The sequence below is a fragment of the Rhinatrema bivittatum genome, chromosome 1 (genome assembly GCF_901001135.1).
Source record: "Rhinatrema bivittatum chromosome 1, aRhiBiv1.1, whole genome shotgun sequence".
NCBI classification, from domain to species: domain Eukaryota; kingdom Metazoa; phylum Chordata; class Amphibia; order Gymnophiona; family Rhinatrematidae; genus Rhinatrema; species Rhinatrema bivittatum.
The window spans coordinates 457,741,455-457,760,459 of NC_042615.1; the positions used below are offsets into that span (position 1 = coordinate 457,741,455).

General features: G+C 45.3%; 1 protein-coding gene across 5 annotated transcripts in view; it reads right to left on the reverse strand.

Moving 5' to 3' along the window:
• The window catches only part of MPDZ (multiple PDZ domain crumbs cell polarity complex component), a 662,189-nt gene that overhangs the window by 485,546 nt on the left and 157,638 nt on the right, over window positions 1-19,005 (reverse strand). For all 5 annotated transcript variants that reach the window (XM_029605550.1, XM_029605570.1, XM_029605559.1 and 2 more), the window contains exons 11-13: window positions 16,928-17,123; window positions 4,645-4,734; window positions 2,802-2,881 (exon numbers count right to left, since the gene is read on the reverse strand). In XM_029605550.1, coding sequence (XP_029461410.1) covers window positions 2,802-2,881; window positions 4,645-4,734; window positions 16,928-17,123 — 366 coding nt within the window. The remainder of the gene's footprint in view (window positions 1-2,801; window positions 2,882-4,644; window positions 4,735-16,927; window positions 17,124-19,005) is intronic.

The following is a 19,005-nucleotide window of genomic DNA, read 5'->3' on the forward strand; positions in this document are numbered from 1 at the left end:
AGGTAACATGGTAACTTGGGTGAAAGCAGGTAAAGGATCAATGGGTAATCATGGCTTGGGCGAAAGCCGGGAACTTAGCTTGTGGAGGACTCTGAGAACCTCATAAGGGAGAGGTAACCTAACGATGTGGACTAAGACCATGGCGGAAAGGAGAGGTTATGAAAAAGCTTGGTCAAATGGGGGTCCCCGCTTAGAGTCTGGCCCATTTGGTGATTTGAAATACTGGGGAAAGAGGGGGAGACAGGGGTCAGGTTCCCCGGAGGAGTAGCAGACAGCGATAATTCTAGGAAGCTGGCACTTACCACCTGCCTCCCCCACATTTCCCCAATATTTGCCCCCTGAGAAAGTGGGAGACACTCACTCTGGGACGATACACTCACTCTGGGACGATACAAGGGTATTAGGAACCCTGAGCAACCTTTCCCCTCACCACAAACAATTAAAAATTATGAATTTATACCAGATTTTATATGAAAAATGATAGTCAAATTACACTCTTCTTAGGTAAAGAAATATCACTTACAACATGTATATTATATTTAAATGCACTGCTGTGGTATCAACCAAGAAACCCTTCAAAAAAGCAAAAAAAAGACACTTGGAACCCATATGGTATTAGCCCTATGGTGTCACGTGCTGGGTGTGGCCTGGCTCTCAGAAATACTTGAGTAAACTGAATTACAATTACAATATAAGAAATCTTCCTTACCAAAACAGTACTAACTGCCAGCACTCAAACAGTAACAACTCCAGCTATGAAAAGGCAACACTGCAATTATTACTCCAAGCCCTAAAACAACAATATATCTCCAATTAGGAAACCAGAACAAGCCAAGCTACATAAGAAAATGCCATACTGGGTCAGACCAAGGGTCCATCAAGCCCAGCATCCTGTTTCCAACAGTGGCCAATCCAGGCCATAAGAACCTGGCAAGTACCCAAAAACTAAGTCTATCCCATATAACCATTGCTAATGGCAGTGGCTATTCTCTAAGTGAACTTAATAGCAGGTAATGGACTTCTCCTCCAAGAACTTATCCAATCCTTTTTTAAACACAGCTACACGAACTGCACTAACCACATCCTCTGGCAACAAATTCCAGAGTTTAATTGTGCGTTGAGTAAAAAAGAACTTTCTCCGATTAGTTTTAAATGTGCCCCATGCTAACTTCATGCTACTATAGATTCCTACTCATAAATTACATGGTAACAGAATACCTGACCTTGGTCACACATGCAGAACACAGTTAGACCCTCACAAAGACAAGAAAGTATAAAAAAGAATTGTGCAGACAAAAAGCAAAAAGGAAACCACAAGAAGCCAGACTATATGCAGTGCAACAATGGAAAAGCAGAAACATCACCATTATTCATAAAGCATCAAACAATACAAACAAGAAATATAAAACATCATAATAGTAAAACCATAATAATCAATCAAATATTTCAAAACAGCTGACAAATAGAACATTCAATAATAATTGTAAACGGTTTCCAAAAACAATACAATATTTCAAAACAGCAGACACATCAAGTAACACTGAATAATTAAAACTAATAAAGATTTAAAAATTTCCTGCTCACCATACCTGAAAACTCTCGATTTCCATACACCCCGAGATTGTCTGGATTAGTGTGTGGGGAAGGGGGGGGGGAAGATGGCTACAAACAAAAGTTTGTCCTCCCTCTCTTTCATATACACTCTCTCTCCCTTATTCACACATAGACGCGCTCTCTCACACCCACATATGCTCCTCACACACAAACACATATAAGTTCTCTCTCGCACACACATACACGCATGTTCTCTCTCACACACACACACACGCTCTTCTTCCCCTCCACAATGCATGAGCAGCAGTAACCTCCACCTTCAACCCACGCAGCTGCTTGGAACACTCCTCTTGGGTCATGAGCTGACACCACTCCTGCTTCTTTCTTCTGGTCACGTGGGCCAATAATGCTCCTGCTTCTTTTGGCTGCAGCAATTGTGCCTCCTTTTTCCCCCACCCACACAGACCCACATGACAATTTCCTCTTCTGGATTAACACGAGCGGGAACAAGGAGTTGCAGTCGCTGCAGATCTGCCATTCTCTGCCACTCCCAAAACTGTGGCACTCTAAGCAGCTGCCTAGTCCACCTAGTGTTTCTACTACCTTGCACTCTCTCCCATTCACAACCCCCTCTACATTCTTGCTCCCTTTACGTCCCATCCTTTTTCCTGCTCTCTCACTCACATCCCTTTCCCTCCCTCCATCCACTCACTCCTCCCCTCCCTCTCCCACCCCTTACCTTGCCTCTTCCTTCATTTCACTAATATTCCCTTCTCTTCCTTCACACCCCCACCTTCCCTTCCTTTGCCTTCTCTTCCTTCACCGGATCTTCTGCGTTTCTCTTATTCCTGCCCATGGGATGTGGGAAACCATTTTCCAGGCTGTTCTTTTCTTTTTGACCATGAACTCGGCGGGCAAGTCATTAAACCCACACAACCTGCATCTCATGTCTCATGTCTGGATGAAAGGCAAAGCGGCCAGCACAGGAGTGTTTTGTGGGCTCTGGTTGCTGCCCAAGGTGGCCACCTCACACTACCTAAATGTAAGAACAGCCCCTGCTCCTGAAGTAAATCTTACACAATATGTATTGCAGGTAAGTTCTTCTTTAAATTTCTCCTGACAAAACATTCACTGGATCCCATTCATTCCTGGGACTAATGCATCAGTAAAAGAATATTCAATGTATTTTAATAATACAATGCATACTAGCTAAAATAATCAGAATTAGAAAATATTAACATACATACCACAATCTCATAATTAGCACCCATAATTTTCCTCCATTTATTTTGCATTTCTTCTTCTTCAGCTGAAGTTAGCTGACACCCTAATAATTTTATAGAAGACACTGGCATTACCATATAAATTTCAATTTTAATGACATAGAAAGCATTAATTAAAGCATTTCTCAGCTGTTAGGATCTTTTCTTTAAAAAAAAAAGACACAAAAAGGGAATCCTTAACAAAATATGAAATTACAGATTTTTATTAGCATTCTCTCTTTGTCAAAACCTAAACCAAAGTACCATTACAGTGATTTTAATCCAATTTAGAAAGACAGTATCCTGCTCTACTATTTCCAACTGATTTAAATACCAAAATATAAAAAGTATGTTGGAGATAATCTCCCAAAGAAATCTTGAAAATAGTTTTAAGTGTCCTGTTATAAATGTAAACCTTTAACCATGTTAACTTTATAATAGGGAAAAACAAATTAATCTAAATATTATGAGCTCTGAAAATGAACAGAAGATATTTGGTGCATCTAACTTGCTCACTGTACAACATACAGGAATTATAACAAAATCTCTGTAAAATGAACAATAAACTAATAACTACTTAGAAAATCTTTAACAGTAAAAATGCAGATTCTCTTTCTTTCTTGTCATTTCCAGGTAAAATGACAAGAAAAAAAAATGACACTGCAGGAGTCAGTGAGGATACATCATGTCTCTCTATTCAACTAGCAGTGTGTTTCCCTGGTTATGTGATGGTTTTCCAGTGACATTTTTAAAAAGAATCCCATGGTAAACAGGAGTGCATCCTTTCCTATCTGTCATACACAGTAGTCAATTGTTAAACCCTCTCCAGCAAGAATAGAACATTTAAAAAAAAATGAAAAAAAAAAAAAAGTTGAAGAGAATAGGGATTTTAAATCACTTCTTTATACTCTACACATGATCTGCCTCTCCCTCAACCATTCACTTTTTCCATAGGAAAAAGAGGCAAATTTAGTATGATAATCACTGTCATTTCAGAGTAAGCATATTTGCGTATGGTGGTGGTAATGCAACAGGAGAAGAAAATGTACAAAATAAAATAAAAATTATTATCAAATCACTTTAATGTAACATTCCCACCCCTTTTCTATATATACCTAATTCTATGAATTTTTATTTTGTATTCTTAAGAACATAAAAGCATAAGAAATTGCCATACTGGATCAGACCAAGGGTCCAACAAGCCCAACATCCTGTTTCCATCAGAGGCCAATCCAGGCTACAAGTACCTGGCAATTACCCAAACACTAAGTAGATCCCATGCTACTGATGCCAGTAATAGCAGTGGCGATTACCTAAGTCAACTCGATTAATAGCAGTTAATGGACTTCTTCAAGAACTTATCTAAATCTTTTTTAAACCCAGCTACACTAACTTGTATGTTCTTTTCTCCTGTCACACTCTTTATATACACACACACACACACACACACACACACACACATCTATCTATACGCTAACCATTTTCTGTGGAACACACTGAAAATACTCCAAGAACAACTCCTGATATAACCATACAGGTGAACTTTCAAAGGAGTTATGCATGTAAATGTAACATACTATCACAGCAATTTTCAAAAGCTATTTACCTGCATTAAGTGCACTTAACATAGGCAAACCTTATTGACAATTCAATTGGCAATTTTCAAAAGCCCACTTACATAGGTAAAGTGCATTTACACATGTAAAACCCAGTTTTAAGCATGTAAATGATTTAATCAGGCCCATAATGCATATCTTTAAACAATAATCTACAGCAAGTATTTTATAAATGGGAAAAAAAATAGCACACAATTAATAAAAAGCTGAACCTGATTGGAGAGATTTGCTTTCCATCACAATGCATGGCATGGTGGAAGTGTCCATCAAGGATGGGGAATCTTGCAAACTGTCACAATTTTCTGCAAAAGAAAATTAAAATGAATATCAGCTTCTGCCTTCTAGTTGTGATCACGACTCCTAATGAAAAGCTTCTTCCATTTGTTTGAAGCATTAGTCTCTAGTGGTAATTTTTAAAAATTCAAGATGTATTTTTAATAAAAATATTTCTGTTTGCCAATGTACTAACCTCAGGGGAGATTGATTATTTACTACTATTACTATTTATCATTTCTAAAGCACTACTAGACATACACCTCACTGTACACAGATTCTGTCCCTGCTCCACAGAGCTTACAATCTAGTCAAGACAAACATACATGAGTCTGTGGGAAGTACTTCTTTTAGAGAAGGCTTTAAAAGCAGCTTCAAAAAGGTGAATTTTTAAACTGGATTTGAATATGGCCGGAGAGGGAGCATGACGCATCAACTCCAGAAATCTATTCCATGCATACAGTTCAGCAAGAAGGAAAGTTCAGAGTTGGCAGTGGAGGAAAAGGGCACAGATAGCGTGATTTCCTAGATGAACAGAGTTCACGAGGTAGGCTGTAGGTAAGTAATAGTAAGAGAGATAATGAGGAGCTGCAAAGTGAATGCATTTATAAGTGAATAAGAGAAGCTAGAACTGTTTATAGAAGCAAATAGGGAGCACTGTAGTGACTTCAGAGGACGAGTTACATGGTAATAGGAACGTTGAAGATTGATAAGTTGTGCGACTAAATTTTGAGTAGAATGCAGTGGAAAAAGACAATTCAGCAGTTGTAATAGTAGTCTAAGCGGGGGACGATAATGAATGAGCATGTTGGTAGAATGCTAAGAAAGGAAGGGATGGATTTTGCTATGACATACAGGATAAACTGACACACTCTAGTAGTCTTTTGAATGTGCACAGAGAAGAGACATCAAGGATGACCCCAAGGTTACAGACTGAGAAAATTGGGAGAATGAGAGTGCTATCCACAAAGACAGAATAAAAGGGAAGAAGGGAAGCGTATCTGGAGCAGGGGGGAGTGGGGATGGAGAAACCTGAAGTTCCATCTTCGCCATATTCAGTTTAATATGGGACAGCAGCAGCAGGACATTCAGATGGTAATGTCAGACAAGCAGGTTGAAATCTGGGACTGGGCTTGTAAAATGGGTGGCATTGAGGGGTAGAGTTGGGAGTCATCAGCACAAAAATGGTGCCGAAAGCCATGGGAGGAGATCAGAGTACCAAGGGAAGAAGTGTAGAAAGAAAAGGGAAGCAGGCCCAGGACAGAGCTTTCCTGCACACCAACCGACAGTAAAATAAGTGGTGAAGGAAGAGAATATTGTACAGGTACAATGGAAGAAGTAAGAAGAAGAACATAATAAAGCAGAGTCCCAAAATTCAATGGAGTACAGCATGTCCAGGAGTTTACTGATCAGCAGCATCAAAGGCAGCAGACAGGTTAAAGAAGATGAGGATTGCATAAAGGCCCTTCTCCTTGGCCATAGAGAGTCACTAGACACTTTGGTAAAAGTAGTGTCTGTGGAATGTAAAGGGTAAAAGCCAGACTGCAGCATCTTGAAACAAAAGAAAGTGCAGGCAGCAGAGATAAGTGGCATGCTCAGGCAGTTTGCAATCAAAAGGGAGGAGGGAGATGGGATTATTTTTAGCAGGGCTGGTAGGGTCCAGTGAAGATTTGTTGAGAAGTGTCATGATCACAACATACTTTAAAGAGGAGGAAAGAATCGTGGTGGCAAGTGATCAATTGATGATATGACAGATGTTAAGGATGATTGCAGGGAAAACAAAACTGAGGAGCTGGGTGGGTACGGAGCCACAGGAACAGTTAAGTTAATTTGGAGGAAGAGAGAAGATGGGTAGTTTCCTCCTACGTAATTTCAGAAAAGAAAGCATGGCATGGGCCAATGGAAGGGGAGATGGCGATCTAGAGGAGAATTCATGATTAATCTGGTCAGTCCTATCATGGAAGTCAACCATACTCTGGACGAACAAGGCGAGTGTGGCAAAGAGATACCAGAGATTGGAGAAGAGTGAGTGTCAAATAGACATTATCTTGCTTGGAAAGTGCAATAGAGTAATGTAATTTGTTACATATTTTACTGAAATCTGCAGAGATGCCTTTAGTCAGTTCTCAAATTTTAGGCTGCAACTCTGCCCAATAATTTCCACAGCACTTTTCTGGACAATGGATCTGTACTATAAACTGCTCTGATCTTAAACTGAGACATGGGGAGGACAATTCTCAAAAGTATTTATCCAGGTAAATTCCCCAGTTGAAAACTGTTCCGCTCACAAAGGCTAAAGATAGGTGCAGGCTTTTCCCCCAGGTCATAGGTTTGATTTTCAAAACTACATGGCTGTTTTACCTGACTGAGCAACTGCAGAAATAGAAACTGCAAATGTATCGTACTGGTTTCCCTTTGAAAATTCGCTAACATGCACACACACCTTGCAACAATGCAGGCTATTTAAAATTGTCTCCTAAAGGTGAGGTCAAGTATACCACAATCACTAAAAATGACAAACTACTTCAAAAATTGGGTGATACAGCAATCAGGGTAGGCATAGTTATGGTGTGATCAACTCCAAGTCATTATTTTTCTTCCATCTTACGGCCCAATTTTAAAAGGGCCATGCGCTCCTTAATTGGAGCGGACTGGGAGGGAACTGGGACCCAGCCCATCGCGTTGCCACGCATAGATTTTAAAATCCCCCCCGCGCATGCGAGTCATGGGCCGCCCATACATGTGGCCATCGGATTTTAAAATATGCATGTGCTAGCACATGCATGTTATAAAATTGGCGCGTCCATGTGCGAATGCCGAGAAGCGTGCGCACATGGACGCACGCGCGGGTCTTAAAATCAACCCCCTCAGTATCAGGATAAAATTAAATCCAACACTACAGTATCCTAACAAAATTCCACTCTCCTAGTGTCTCAGCTGTGCAAGCATTTCTATTTCTGACAAACGAGCCTGTGCAATCCCTGAAAGCTACTGTGTAATCTACACCATTTATAGAGCCTTTACTTAAAGGTTTGGAAATCAGAGCATTAAAGTTGTCTATCCATATCAACAACCTGTCTCCAACAGAAGCAAATCTGAATCACTTGAAGGTGCCCAGAAGATCCCTTCTCTATAACTCATTCCCAGATGTAGTAGATGGCAATCCGTAACCTTGCCTAATAAAACATGAATGGATTTGTCCAAACTTTTTAAAAATCCGGTTAAGTTCTTAACTTTGACCATAGCCCCCAAGAACAAATTCCACAACTTAACTGTGTGTGGTAGGACTCCCAGATCCCTGGTATGCTAAATCTGAGGGGGCTACACAGTTTCCACAGATTTTCCTTCCTTCTCAACTCACTCCCTCTTATCAGACTTTTACACTTCAGCCCCTGAGATATCAGGTTCATCCAGCGGGAAGGAGATTTACACCTCCAGGTCCCCCTGGTGGAGGGGCGGGCAACAAAATGCAGTTCATATTCACATACCCGGGTCAGTGAGTACTCATAGTGGCTGATCATAGTAAAAGTCAAAGGCACCAGTATATGAAGCACATAGTCCAACTGTAGTGTTCAAATGAAAAAACTTTACTTCAACTTAAGGAGGATGATCCAAGAAAGTATTGCAAAAATCATAAAGAGCAAAATAAAAATCATAACCAGAAAAGTAATGTTTCTTTGTCCGTGGTGATTTGTTAGCAACTCTGCTTTCCTCTAACTGACCCAGTCTCCACATTCTCCGCTATCCCTTCCCCATAGAGGATGGGATGATTGTCTTCATTCACAAAACAGGGGAAAAACAAAAACCCTAGATCTCTCAAAAACACCAGTCTCAAAATATTTCTCCAGTGCTTTCCAAAATCAGTAGTCAACCTCCAATGTCCACAACAAGGGAAAATTGACCTCACTTCGAAGATTGGTCTCAAAAACCTCTTCTCCAAACTTATCCCCCCAAATCCTCCCCCTTTGATTTTTATTGGGTGCAAAGATGAAAATCAGAAACCTAGCCCTTCAAGTCCAGGGGTTTGCCTGTCCTTCAGGATCTGGAAATCAGGGTCTCAGCTGTACTACAAACTTCTTAAAAAATCTAAGCTTCTTGAAAACTCCAATTCCTAGATCAGTCCATTGTAAAGCAGCAAAAAAACCCTCCTTGATCAGTCTGCGGGGGAGCAGAAAGACTTCCTCTCTTGGTCAGTCCACCAGAGAAGCAGAAAGACCTTGTGCACGTGCTCAGGGGAAAATGTATATCCCTGAGACACAGCCCATGAAAAAGTGGGACAAAAAGAAGAGAAGGATTCAAAATATGCAAAACTCTAGAAATGCTGGAAAATAGGACAATAATAGAAGCAGGTGCTACATGTGCATTGACTGAAATACTTTCTTAAACTTATTTTAACTCTGCTGCCAGTTAGTTTAATGGAGTATCCCCTAGACCAGACTTTTACACTTCAGCCCCTGAGGTGGATAGGCAACACTGGTCAAGGAATGCCACAACCAGGCCTGGTTTTCAGGATATCCACAATGAATATGCATGAGGAATACTTGCATGCACTGCCTCCATTGTATGAAAATATATCTCATGCATATTCATTGTGGATATCCTGAAAACCAGACCTATTTGTGGCACTCCAGGACCGGAGCTGCTTACTCATGCACTGTCTGAAAGAGTTAATAACTGTTTCGCCCCACTCATGATTTTATGAATCTCCAACCAGCATATCCGCTCTCAGTCATCTCTTCTCCAAAATGAAGAGCCCAAACTGTTTAAATATACTTCAGAGGAAACCTGTTCTATCCCCTTTATTTCTGATGCTCTTCTCTGCATCTTTTCCAGTTTCTCTAAACCTCTTTTAAGATGGAATGATTAGAACTGAATACAATGGAGAAGAGGGTGCATGGGAGTAACTTGCATGGAGCGGCAGTTACTAGCCTTAACAGAAGGGACTGGATATAGACAACAACCAATATGACCCTGACTTTTATGGTCTGGGGTACTAATAAGCAGATATAAGGGGAAAAGCACAGGACGATTTCTACGGCCAAGTCCCAAAGCAAAGAATGTCAAGCAGCATTGTCTGAATTATCAAGAAGGATCCTTACCCAGTAAAAATGTTGTTAGCAGTAATTTGTTATGGGTTTGATAGTTGCTTGGTTTTGATTGATTGAAGAAAATTAGGTCTTACCTCTGTTAATTTTCGTTCCTGTAGTACCAAGGATCAGTCCAGACTCCTGGGTTTTGTCCCCACACCAGCAGATGGAGACAGAGCAAAATTTGTCAGGCTCTGTATATATACCAGGGTGCCACCCACAGCCTGCCAGTATAACGTAATGTCAAAGCAGATTGCCCTGAAACTACACAGTAGCTAAACACCGGAAGCGTAACCGGAGAACCCTGGGCTCACTGTCCCCAACGAGAGACCTGCCCCAGAGAACAAAAAAAAAAAAAAAAATACAAACAGATAATTGCTGAACAACCGGAAAGCCCCCCCAAAAACCACCATAAGGAAACACAGCGGGCTCTCCAAGACTGAAAAGCTATTGAGGGAGGGACTCTGGACTGATCCTTGGTACTACAGGAACGAAAATTAACTGATTAATTTTCTTTTCCCTGTACGTACCGGATCAATCCAGACTCCTGGGATGTACCAGAGCTGAGACTATTTGGGATGGGATCCGGAGAGGCCCGCCCTTAACATGCCTGCTCCGAAATTGCCTTCCCTTGAGCCCTGGACATCCAGACGATAATGACGCGCAAAAATATGCAATGATTTCCAAGTTGCAGCCCTGCAGATCTCCTGTGGAGATACCTGCATACACTCCGCCCAGGAAGCCACCTGGGAATGCGTCGAATGGGCCTTAAGACCCTGTGGTAGAGTTCTACCACTGAGCAGATATGAAGAGCTTATGGCCTCCTTCAACCAACGAGAAATGGTGGTCTTGGAGGCCATATTGCCCCTTTTTGGACCCTGACAAACTACAAAAAGGTGATCCAATAAACGAAAGTCATTAGTCACTTCCAAGTATCGCAACAGTGTTCTACGCACATCCAACTTCTTCAGATCTCTCGAATCTGGATCCTCCCCATTGATATCCGCAAAGGAGGGAAGATCCACCGACCGATTTAAATGAAACGAAGAAACCACCTTCAGGAGAAACGAGGGGACCATGCACAGAGAAACTCCAGAGTCAGAAATCTACATGAAAGGCTCCCTGCAGGACATGGCCTGAAGTTCGGACACTCTTCTAGCTGACGCGATCGCCACCAAGAATACTGTTTTCAAAGTAAGGTCCTTAAGGGTCGCCCTCTTTAAAGGCTCAAAAGGAGGAGCACACAGGGCCCTGAGAACCAAATTCAAGTTCCAAGAGGGACACGGGACCTTCAGGGGCGGACGCAACCGATTCGCTCCCTTCAAAAACCAGGCCACATCAGGATGCGCCGCCAGGGGTCTCCCTTCGAGATACCCCCGAAAACAGCCAAGAGCCGCCACCTGGACTCTCAGAGAACCACAGGATAGCCCTTTAGCTAAGCCATCCTGCAGAAATGTCAGAATGGTGGAAACAGACGCTCGGGTGGGGAAAAATTAACGCTCAACGCAACAAGATTCGAAAACCTTCCACACTCGCACATACACTAAGGAAGTTGACCTCTTTCACGATCTGAGCAAAGTAGAAACCACTGCATCCGAATAGCCTTTGCTCTTTAGCTGACGCCTCTCAAAAGCCATGCCGCTAGACAAAAGCGATCTACCAGATCGAAACACATGGCCCCTGATGCAGGAGATCTGGGAGATACAGGAAACGCAGCGGCCCCTCCACTGCTAGATTGACTAGATCTGCAAACCAGGGCCGACATCGCCATTCTGGAGCCACCAGGATGACCTCGAAGGGATGAACCTCTATGAGCCACAGCACCCTGCTGATCAGAGGCCAGGGAGGGAAGACATACAGAAGAACCGTCGTTGGCCAGGGCAACGCCAAGGCATCCACTCCTCCTGCCCCCGTGTCTCTTCGGGCAAAGAACCGTGGAGCCTTGGTGTTCTAGAAGGTCGCCATCAGATCCATGGCCGGCGTGCCCCATCTGTCGCAGATGAGTCGAAACGCCCTGTCCGACAGTTTCCACTCTCCTTGGTCAAGTTGATGGCGACTCAGGAAGTCCGCATGCACGTTGTCGACCCCTGCTATGTGGGACGCCGCTATGCTGGCTGGATGACGCTCCGCCCACTGCATTAGGAGACGCGCCTCGAAGGCCACCGGCTGACTTCTGGTTCCCCCTTGACGATTGATGTAGGCCACTGTGGTCGCATTGTCGGAGAGAACCCTGACTGACTTTCCCTAAACCAAGGGTAGAAAAGTCTGCAACACCAGGCACACCGCCCTGTTCTCCAGACGATTGATCGACCAGCGAGACTCGGCTGAGGACCAGTGACCCTGGACCGACCGCCGTAGACACACCGCTCCCCAACCGAGGAGACTCGCATCCGTGGTGACCACCGTCCATTCCGGCGTCAGAAGGGGAACTCCCCGAAGTAGGTTGGCCAAGCACAGCCACCATCCTAGGCTTAGACGAGCCGGCTTCGTCAGTGGTAACGAAAGGTAGAATTGCTCGGACACTGGACTCCATCGGGAAAGCAACGCTGAATGAAAGAGCCGCATGTGCGCGAATGACCAGGGAACCAGGTCCAACGTCGTCGCCATGGAGCCTATCATCTGTAGATAATCCCAAACCGTCGGCGGTTGCTTCAGCAGTAAGGACCAAACCTGTCCCTGTAACTTGTGACAATGCCCCGACGAGAGAAAGACTGCCCTTCGCCGAGTATCGAACAAGGCTCCCAAAAACTCCAATGACTGAGAGGGAGCAAAGTGGCTCTTGGAGGTGTTCACCACCCAACCAGAGAGCGTAAGAGCTGAAGTACCCGACTGATTGACGACTGACAGAGGGACTCTGATTTGGCACAAATCAACCAATCATCCAAGTACGGATGTACCAGCAATCCTTCCCGCCAAAGCTGTGCTGCCTCGACCACCATGATCTTGGTGACGGTCCTGGGAGCTGTCGCCAGACCAAACGGTAATGCCTGAAACTGGTAGTGCTTCCCTAGGACGTAGAACCGGAGATGCCTCTGATAATTCTCCCGAATCCCAATATGCAGATATGCCTCCGTGAGACCAGGGACGCCAGGAATTCTCCCGGACGTACGGACACGATGACTGAACGTAACGTCTCCATGCGAAACCGTGGAATCCACAGGCATCTGAAGACGCACTTGAGATCTAGGATGGGTCGGAAGGCCCCTTTCTTCTTTGGCACGACGAAGTAGATGGAGTAGTGCCCTCTTCATTGTTCCGTATGTGATACCGGTACGATTGCTCCCAGGTCCAGAAGTCGCTCCAAGGTCTGCTGGACCGCTAGCCGCTTTTGAGCGTGCCCGCAAGGCGACCGGGAAAAATCGCAGGTGGGGCTGACATTCAAAATCTAAAGCGTAACCGTGTCTTATCACCGAGAGTACCCATTGATTCGACGTGATCCTGGTCCATTCCTCATAGAAGAGAGACAATCTGCCCCCTACCCTGGGTACTGAGGAATGGCCCGGCCGGACATCATTGCACGGACTTAGCACCGGAGGTAGCCTGAGAACCAGGCCTGCCAAAACGTCTGCCTCAAAAGGACTGAGACTGCTGTCTACCCCCCCCCCCCCCGACCGAAAGGAGGAGGAGGAGGGGGAAGGGGTACCTGGGTGACAGGCACGGGCTCTGCGATTCCCCCGATATCGTGACCTAGAAGAGAAAATGGACCTGGGACGTGCCTTGTCCTCCGGGAGACGATAACCCTTGTTCTCGCCCAGGAGCTGAATCATGTCGTCCAACTCCTTCCCGAAGAGGAGCTTACCCTTAAATGGCAATGAACCGAGCCTGGACTTGGACGCTCCATCGGCGGACCAGTTTCGCAGCCATAGCAGTCGCCTCGCTGAAACAGCCGAAACCATGGAACGTGCAGAACTTCGCAGAAGATCATACAGGGCATCCGCACTATAAGCCACGACCGCCTCCAGACGGCCAGCCTGTCGTGCTTCCTCTTCCGACAGGCCCTCGTTTGCAAGGAGCTGTTGAACCCAGTGGGGCCTGGCCCTCAGTGCGAAATTACTACAAATCGCCGCCCGCGCCCTGAGGGCCGAGACCTCGAAGATCTTCTTCAATTGGATCTCCAATTTCCGATCCTGGAGATCTTTCAGTGCCGTGATGCCTGTGACCGGAATGATAGTCCACTTCGTGACTGCGGAAATGGCTGCGTCCACCTTGGGGACCCGCAGGACCTCCAACGTCTCCTCCGGCAATGGGTAAATCTTATCCATAGCTTTCGTAACTTTCAACCCCAGATCTGGGGTATCCCATTCCCTAAACAGAAAATCCGTAGCCAAAAAATGGAAGGGAAAAGTCGTAGGAGGACCGCTCAGGCCTAACAACACCAGATCCATGGACCCAAGCCGAGAATCTCCTGACGGAGTGGCAATCCCTAGCTCCTCCAAGATTGCGGGAATGAGGCCCCAGCTCATCCCTACGGAAGAGACGGTTTACTCTGGGATCATCTCCCTCCGAAGCCTGACGCTACCTCTTTATGCCTGGCGACAGGGTCCCGTCTCCCTTGACCCCCCTCGGGGGTAGGGATGGACCCTCCAAATCCTCCGAGTCCAAAGTGTCCGCTGGGGACTCTGAGTCCTCCTGTGGGGGAAGGGCCCTCAATGACCTCTTCGCCTGTGACGGTCCTGCCGGCGCCCCCTGTCGGGACAGGCCCTTAACAGCCAAGATTGGCCCCTCGGGTCCTCCTGCTGTCGTTAAGGGTCGCTTATGCGCTTTGCGGGCCTTAAAGGCCCTGTGCATGGCCAAAATGAAGTCCGAAGAGAAGGAGGAGCAGTAGACATCTGAGTCAGTTCCTGTGACGTCCCCTGCTCCTTCCCCCGATGGACCCACGGGGGAGGCCGGCTGAGGAACGGCCGTGAGGGGAGAGGGAGTGCAGCGAGTTTCTCTCCCCCTGCGGTACGATCGGGACCGCCAGCGGGACCAGCGCCAAAATGGCGGCTTTTGCCACTCCGGCCCTGAGCTGCTTGTGGGGAGGCGCGGGGAAATCGCCAACATCGACGGTCATGGCGCTCCACCTGACCACCGCACGGCCCCCGATGTGCCCTCATCGCCAGGGATGCAGGTGGAACAAAGCCCGTCCCTGGATAGACGCGCACGCGCCGACCCACAGGCCGCAAAGGTCGCACCACGTGGCATCGCGGGTCGGCCCACGCTGCCAAACTGTTAACTTTAAAAGAAAAATCAACGACCCTCTGGGAAAAGGAACCGGGGCGAGAAGAAAGAGAAAAAACCGCCGTTGAGCCGCCGCCGTGAGACAGGAAAGAAGTCTTAACTTTTTTTTTTTTTTTTTGACGCTGTCCCCCGATGAGTGCTGAAGCGGTCTGGTTGGGGTGAGTGAGCCAGGCTCCCTGGTATCACCCCAGCTGGGCCGGTTCACACCTGAGGGGTCCTCGACCCCAAGCCACAGCGGCCTAACAACCAGGAGGGATGGTCCCCTCGGGAACTAACAACCCCCTGGGAGGCTCAGACCCGATGCTGGAGGAGATCCTTTTTTTTTTTTGCTAGAAAGGGAAAGGGAAAGAAAAACAAGCCTAATACCCAATTTCTTCCTGACCCTACACTAACTATTAGGGATGTGAATCGTTTTTTGACGATTTAAAATATCGTCCGATATATTTTAAATCGTAAAAAATCGTTAGAGGCGCGATACAATAGGAATTCCCCCGATTTATCGTCAAAAATCGTAAATCGGGGGAGGGCGGGGAAAACCGGCACACTAAAACAACCCTAAAACCCACCCCGACCCTTTAAAATAAATCCCCCACCCTCCCGAACCCCCCCAAAATGTTTTAAATTACCTGGGGCCCATGGCTGCGTTAATAGAAATGGCGCCAGCGCTACCTTTGCCCTGTCATATGACAGGGCAAAGGTAGCGCCGGCGCCATTTTGGTTCCTGTCCCCTGACGTCACGAGCGCAGGAGATAGCTCCCGGACCCCCGCTGGACCCCCAGGGACTTTTGGCCAGCTTGGGGAGGCCTCCTGACCCCCACAAGACTTGCCAAAAGTCCAGCGGGGGTCCTGGAGCGACCTCTTGCACTCGTTGCCGTATTGCAAAATGGCGCCGGCCGTACATTGTGGTGCAACATTACCCAAAGTAATGTTGCACCACATTTCTATACAGACACATTATGATATTCTCAGTTTCATTCTTATCCCTTTCCAAATAATTCCTAACATTCCATTTGCTTTTTTGATGCTTTGCTTTCCACACAATACCAATACTGTTGATGTAAGATGAAAATACCTGTTGTGCATATATTTTAGTTTACCATCTTCTTTGCTGATGGCACTGTATGAATAGTGTCTACGATGGCCCAGGAAAATAAAGTGACAAATTTTGCATCAGATATGTTTTACACAAAATTATAGTGAAACACAAAGTTTCCAAGTAATCTTGGGGGAGGGTATAGGAAGGAAGAAAGGTTATTTCATGAAAGCCTTCCATTTTTCCACTACACCCAATGTGAGGCAACAGAAGAGTTTCCTGAAGATTAAATGGGCATATTACTGTAACATCATTACTTTCTTTGTATTCTATGTTTTACTTAGAAACTAGAAGCTCAGAAATATGGAATACAACAGCAGATAAAGACTTCCAAGCTTTGTAGTCTGAATATTTTCCTTATCTTCTATAAAATATTTCTAGTCTGCTCTCATTTTCCCACTGCTAAAGTTGTGTCTCATGAATTTATTTTAATTCTGTTACCATTTGTAGTCCTAACATGTCTGTTGAAAAAATGTTCCAAAGCTCACTGGAGAAGAGATTTATTGTACTTCTATGTACTTTGTTGTAAAGTGTTTTGGGTAAGGGCGCTATATAAAATGCCAAATAGTACTTCTTAGGCCTTCCTTTCACTCTCATATGACCCCTTACTCTAGAACTTATTTTTCACCAAAAACTCTCACTGTATTTTTATAAAACATTCAAGCTATTCCCTAAAACATATAGATATCACAGATATTTTAGATAGGTAATTATCAGATCACTTACAGGTTTCTAAGATTTAAAATACCATACAGTAAAAAATAAGCAGCTTAGAAAGAAATAAACAGAAAATTATATCTAATGTACAAATATTTGTTATACCTTTGACAACATCATTCTCCATACTATGTAACGTCAGGCTCTTCTCTGGGACTGCAGTGGAGCTCTCATTAGTCTGGAAGTGAATGTCCTGTTTAAGTCCTTTTCTCATCAAAGTCAGTTGTACTGTCTGTCCTGTGTGCCTTAAAACTTCTACTGCTTGTTGATTGGTGAAGCCCTGCAGGTTTGTTCCATCCACCTAGAAGAAAGTATAATTGCTTACCTACAATTTCACTGGGCAACACATTTTCACAAAAGTCATGTTACTGAAATGAAATTAGTCAATTCTTATAAATTTCCATGTGCTAAACATGAATGTGACTGTGAAAATACAAAATTGGCTCTAGTTTTTTTGTAATATGCAATAATATAATTACATCTTGAACTGTATGCCAATAGTAGGAGACCTACGGTTAATACCGTTTGAAAAATGAAGTCATAGACTACGTCTTAGATTTCTTTGCTTGTCTCTTGTACACCTGTTCGGGAGCATCTCTGCAGAATGTCCAGCAGTAGTCAGCCAGCCTGAATATTTCAAATGCTCACCCTTTCTGACTGGGCTTCATATAGTACACTGCTGACGTCAGCTTACTCAGCTGCAGCATGGCAGTAGAACTGCATTGCCTCAGAAAATGGAGAGATTACTTACCTGATAATCTCGTTTTCCTTAGTGTAGGCAGATGGACTCAGAACTAATGGGTATAGTGTGCTCGTTCTAGCAGTTGGAGACGGATCTGACGTCAGCACGTAGTACATATACCCCTGCAGGAAGTGCAGAAGCTCAGTAATCTTCCTTGCAAAAGCATTATGGATATATGTGTGACTGACCGATTAACCGAACATGATTAACCTGACCGATTGACAGTATCTGGAGACCGCCAGTGTTCTCAACCGGAAGGCGTCGACACCCGGCAGGGTGGATGCCCTATGTAAGAAAACATGGCTTACCTTGAATCGGTGAATCCCCATGTATATCGGCAGCCGGGCGGAATGCTGAGTCCATCTGCCTACACTAAGGAAAACGAGATTATCAGGTAAGTAATCTCTCCATTTTCTAGCGTGTAGCAGATGGACTCAGAACTAATGGGATGTACAAAAGCTACTCCCGGACTGGGTGGGAGGCTGCCCGAGGTCCGTTTAGGATTGCCCTTGCAAATGCTGTGTCCTCCCTGGCCTGGACGTCCAGACAGTAGGAATCTGGAGAAGGTATGGATGGAGGACCACGTTGCCGCTCTACATATCTCTGCAGGTGACAGCATCCTAGTTTCTGCCCAGGAGGCCGCTTGTGCTCTGGTAGAGTGAGCCTTGACCCATAGAGGAGGTGGTTTTCCCGCTTCTACGTAGGCCGCCTTGATAACTTCTTTGATCCAGCGAGCAATAGTCGCCCGTGAGGCCGCTTCTCCTTGCCTCTTCCCACTGTGAAGGACGAACAGGTGGTCCATCTTTCGTACTGCTTCCGACATTTCCAGGTATCTGGACAGCAGCCTGCCGATGTCGAGACGACGCAGTATTCGACCTGCTTCCGATTTCTTCAACCCTTCCATGGTTGGCAAGGATATGGTTTGGTTAAGGTGGAAGGGTGAGACTACGTTGGGTAAGAAGGAAGGAACCGTGCGAAGATGGATAGCCCCTGGGGTGATTCTGAGAAACGGATCGCGGCAGGACAGTGCTTGTAGCTCTGAGATGCGGCGTGCTGAGCATACGGCCAGCAAGAACACTATCTTCAAGGTTAACAAACGGAGGGACAGACCTCGGAGGGGTCTGAAGGCAGGTCCCGCTAGGAATTCCAAAACTAGATTGAGGTTCCACAGGAGCACTGGCCACTTCAGTGGCGGGCGAATGTGTTTGACTCCTTTCAGGAAACGCGAAACGTCTGGGTGTGTGGCAATGCTGTTGCCGTCACTCCTGGGGCCATAGCAGGATAGCGCTGCCACCTGAACCTTGATTGAATTGAGGGACAGACCCTTCTGAAGCCCATCTTGCAGGAAATCCAAAATGATGGGGATTTTAGCGGCATGTGGATTGGTGCTGTGAATTTCGCACCAGGCTTCAAATACTCTCCAGATCCTTATATAAGTTAG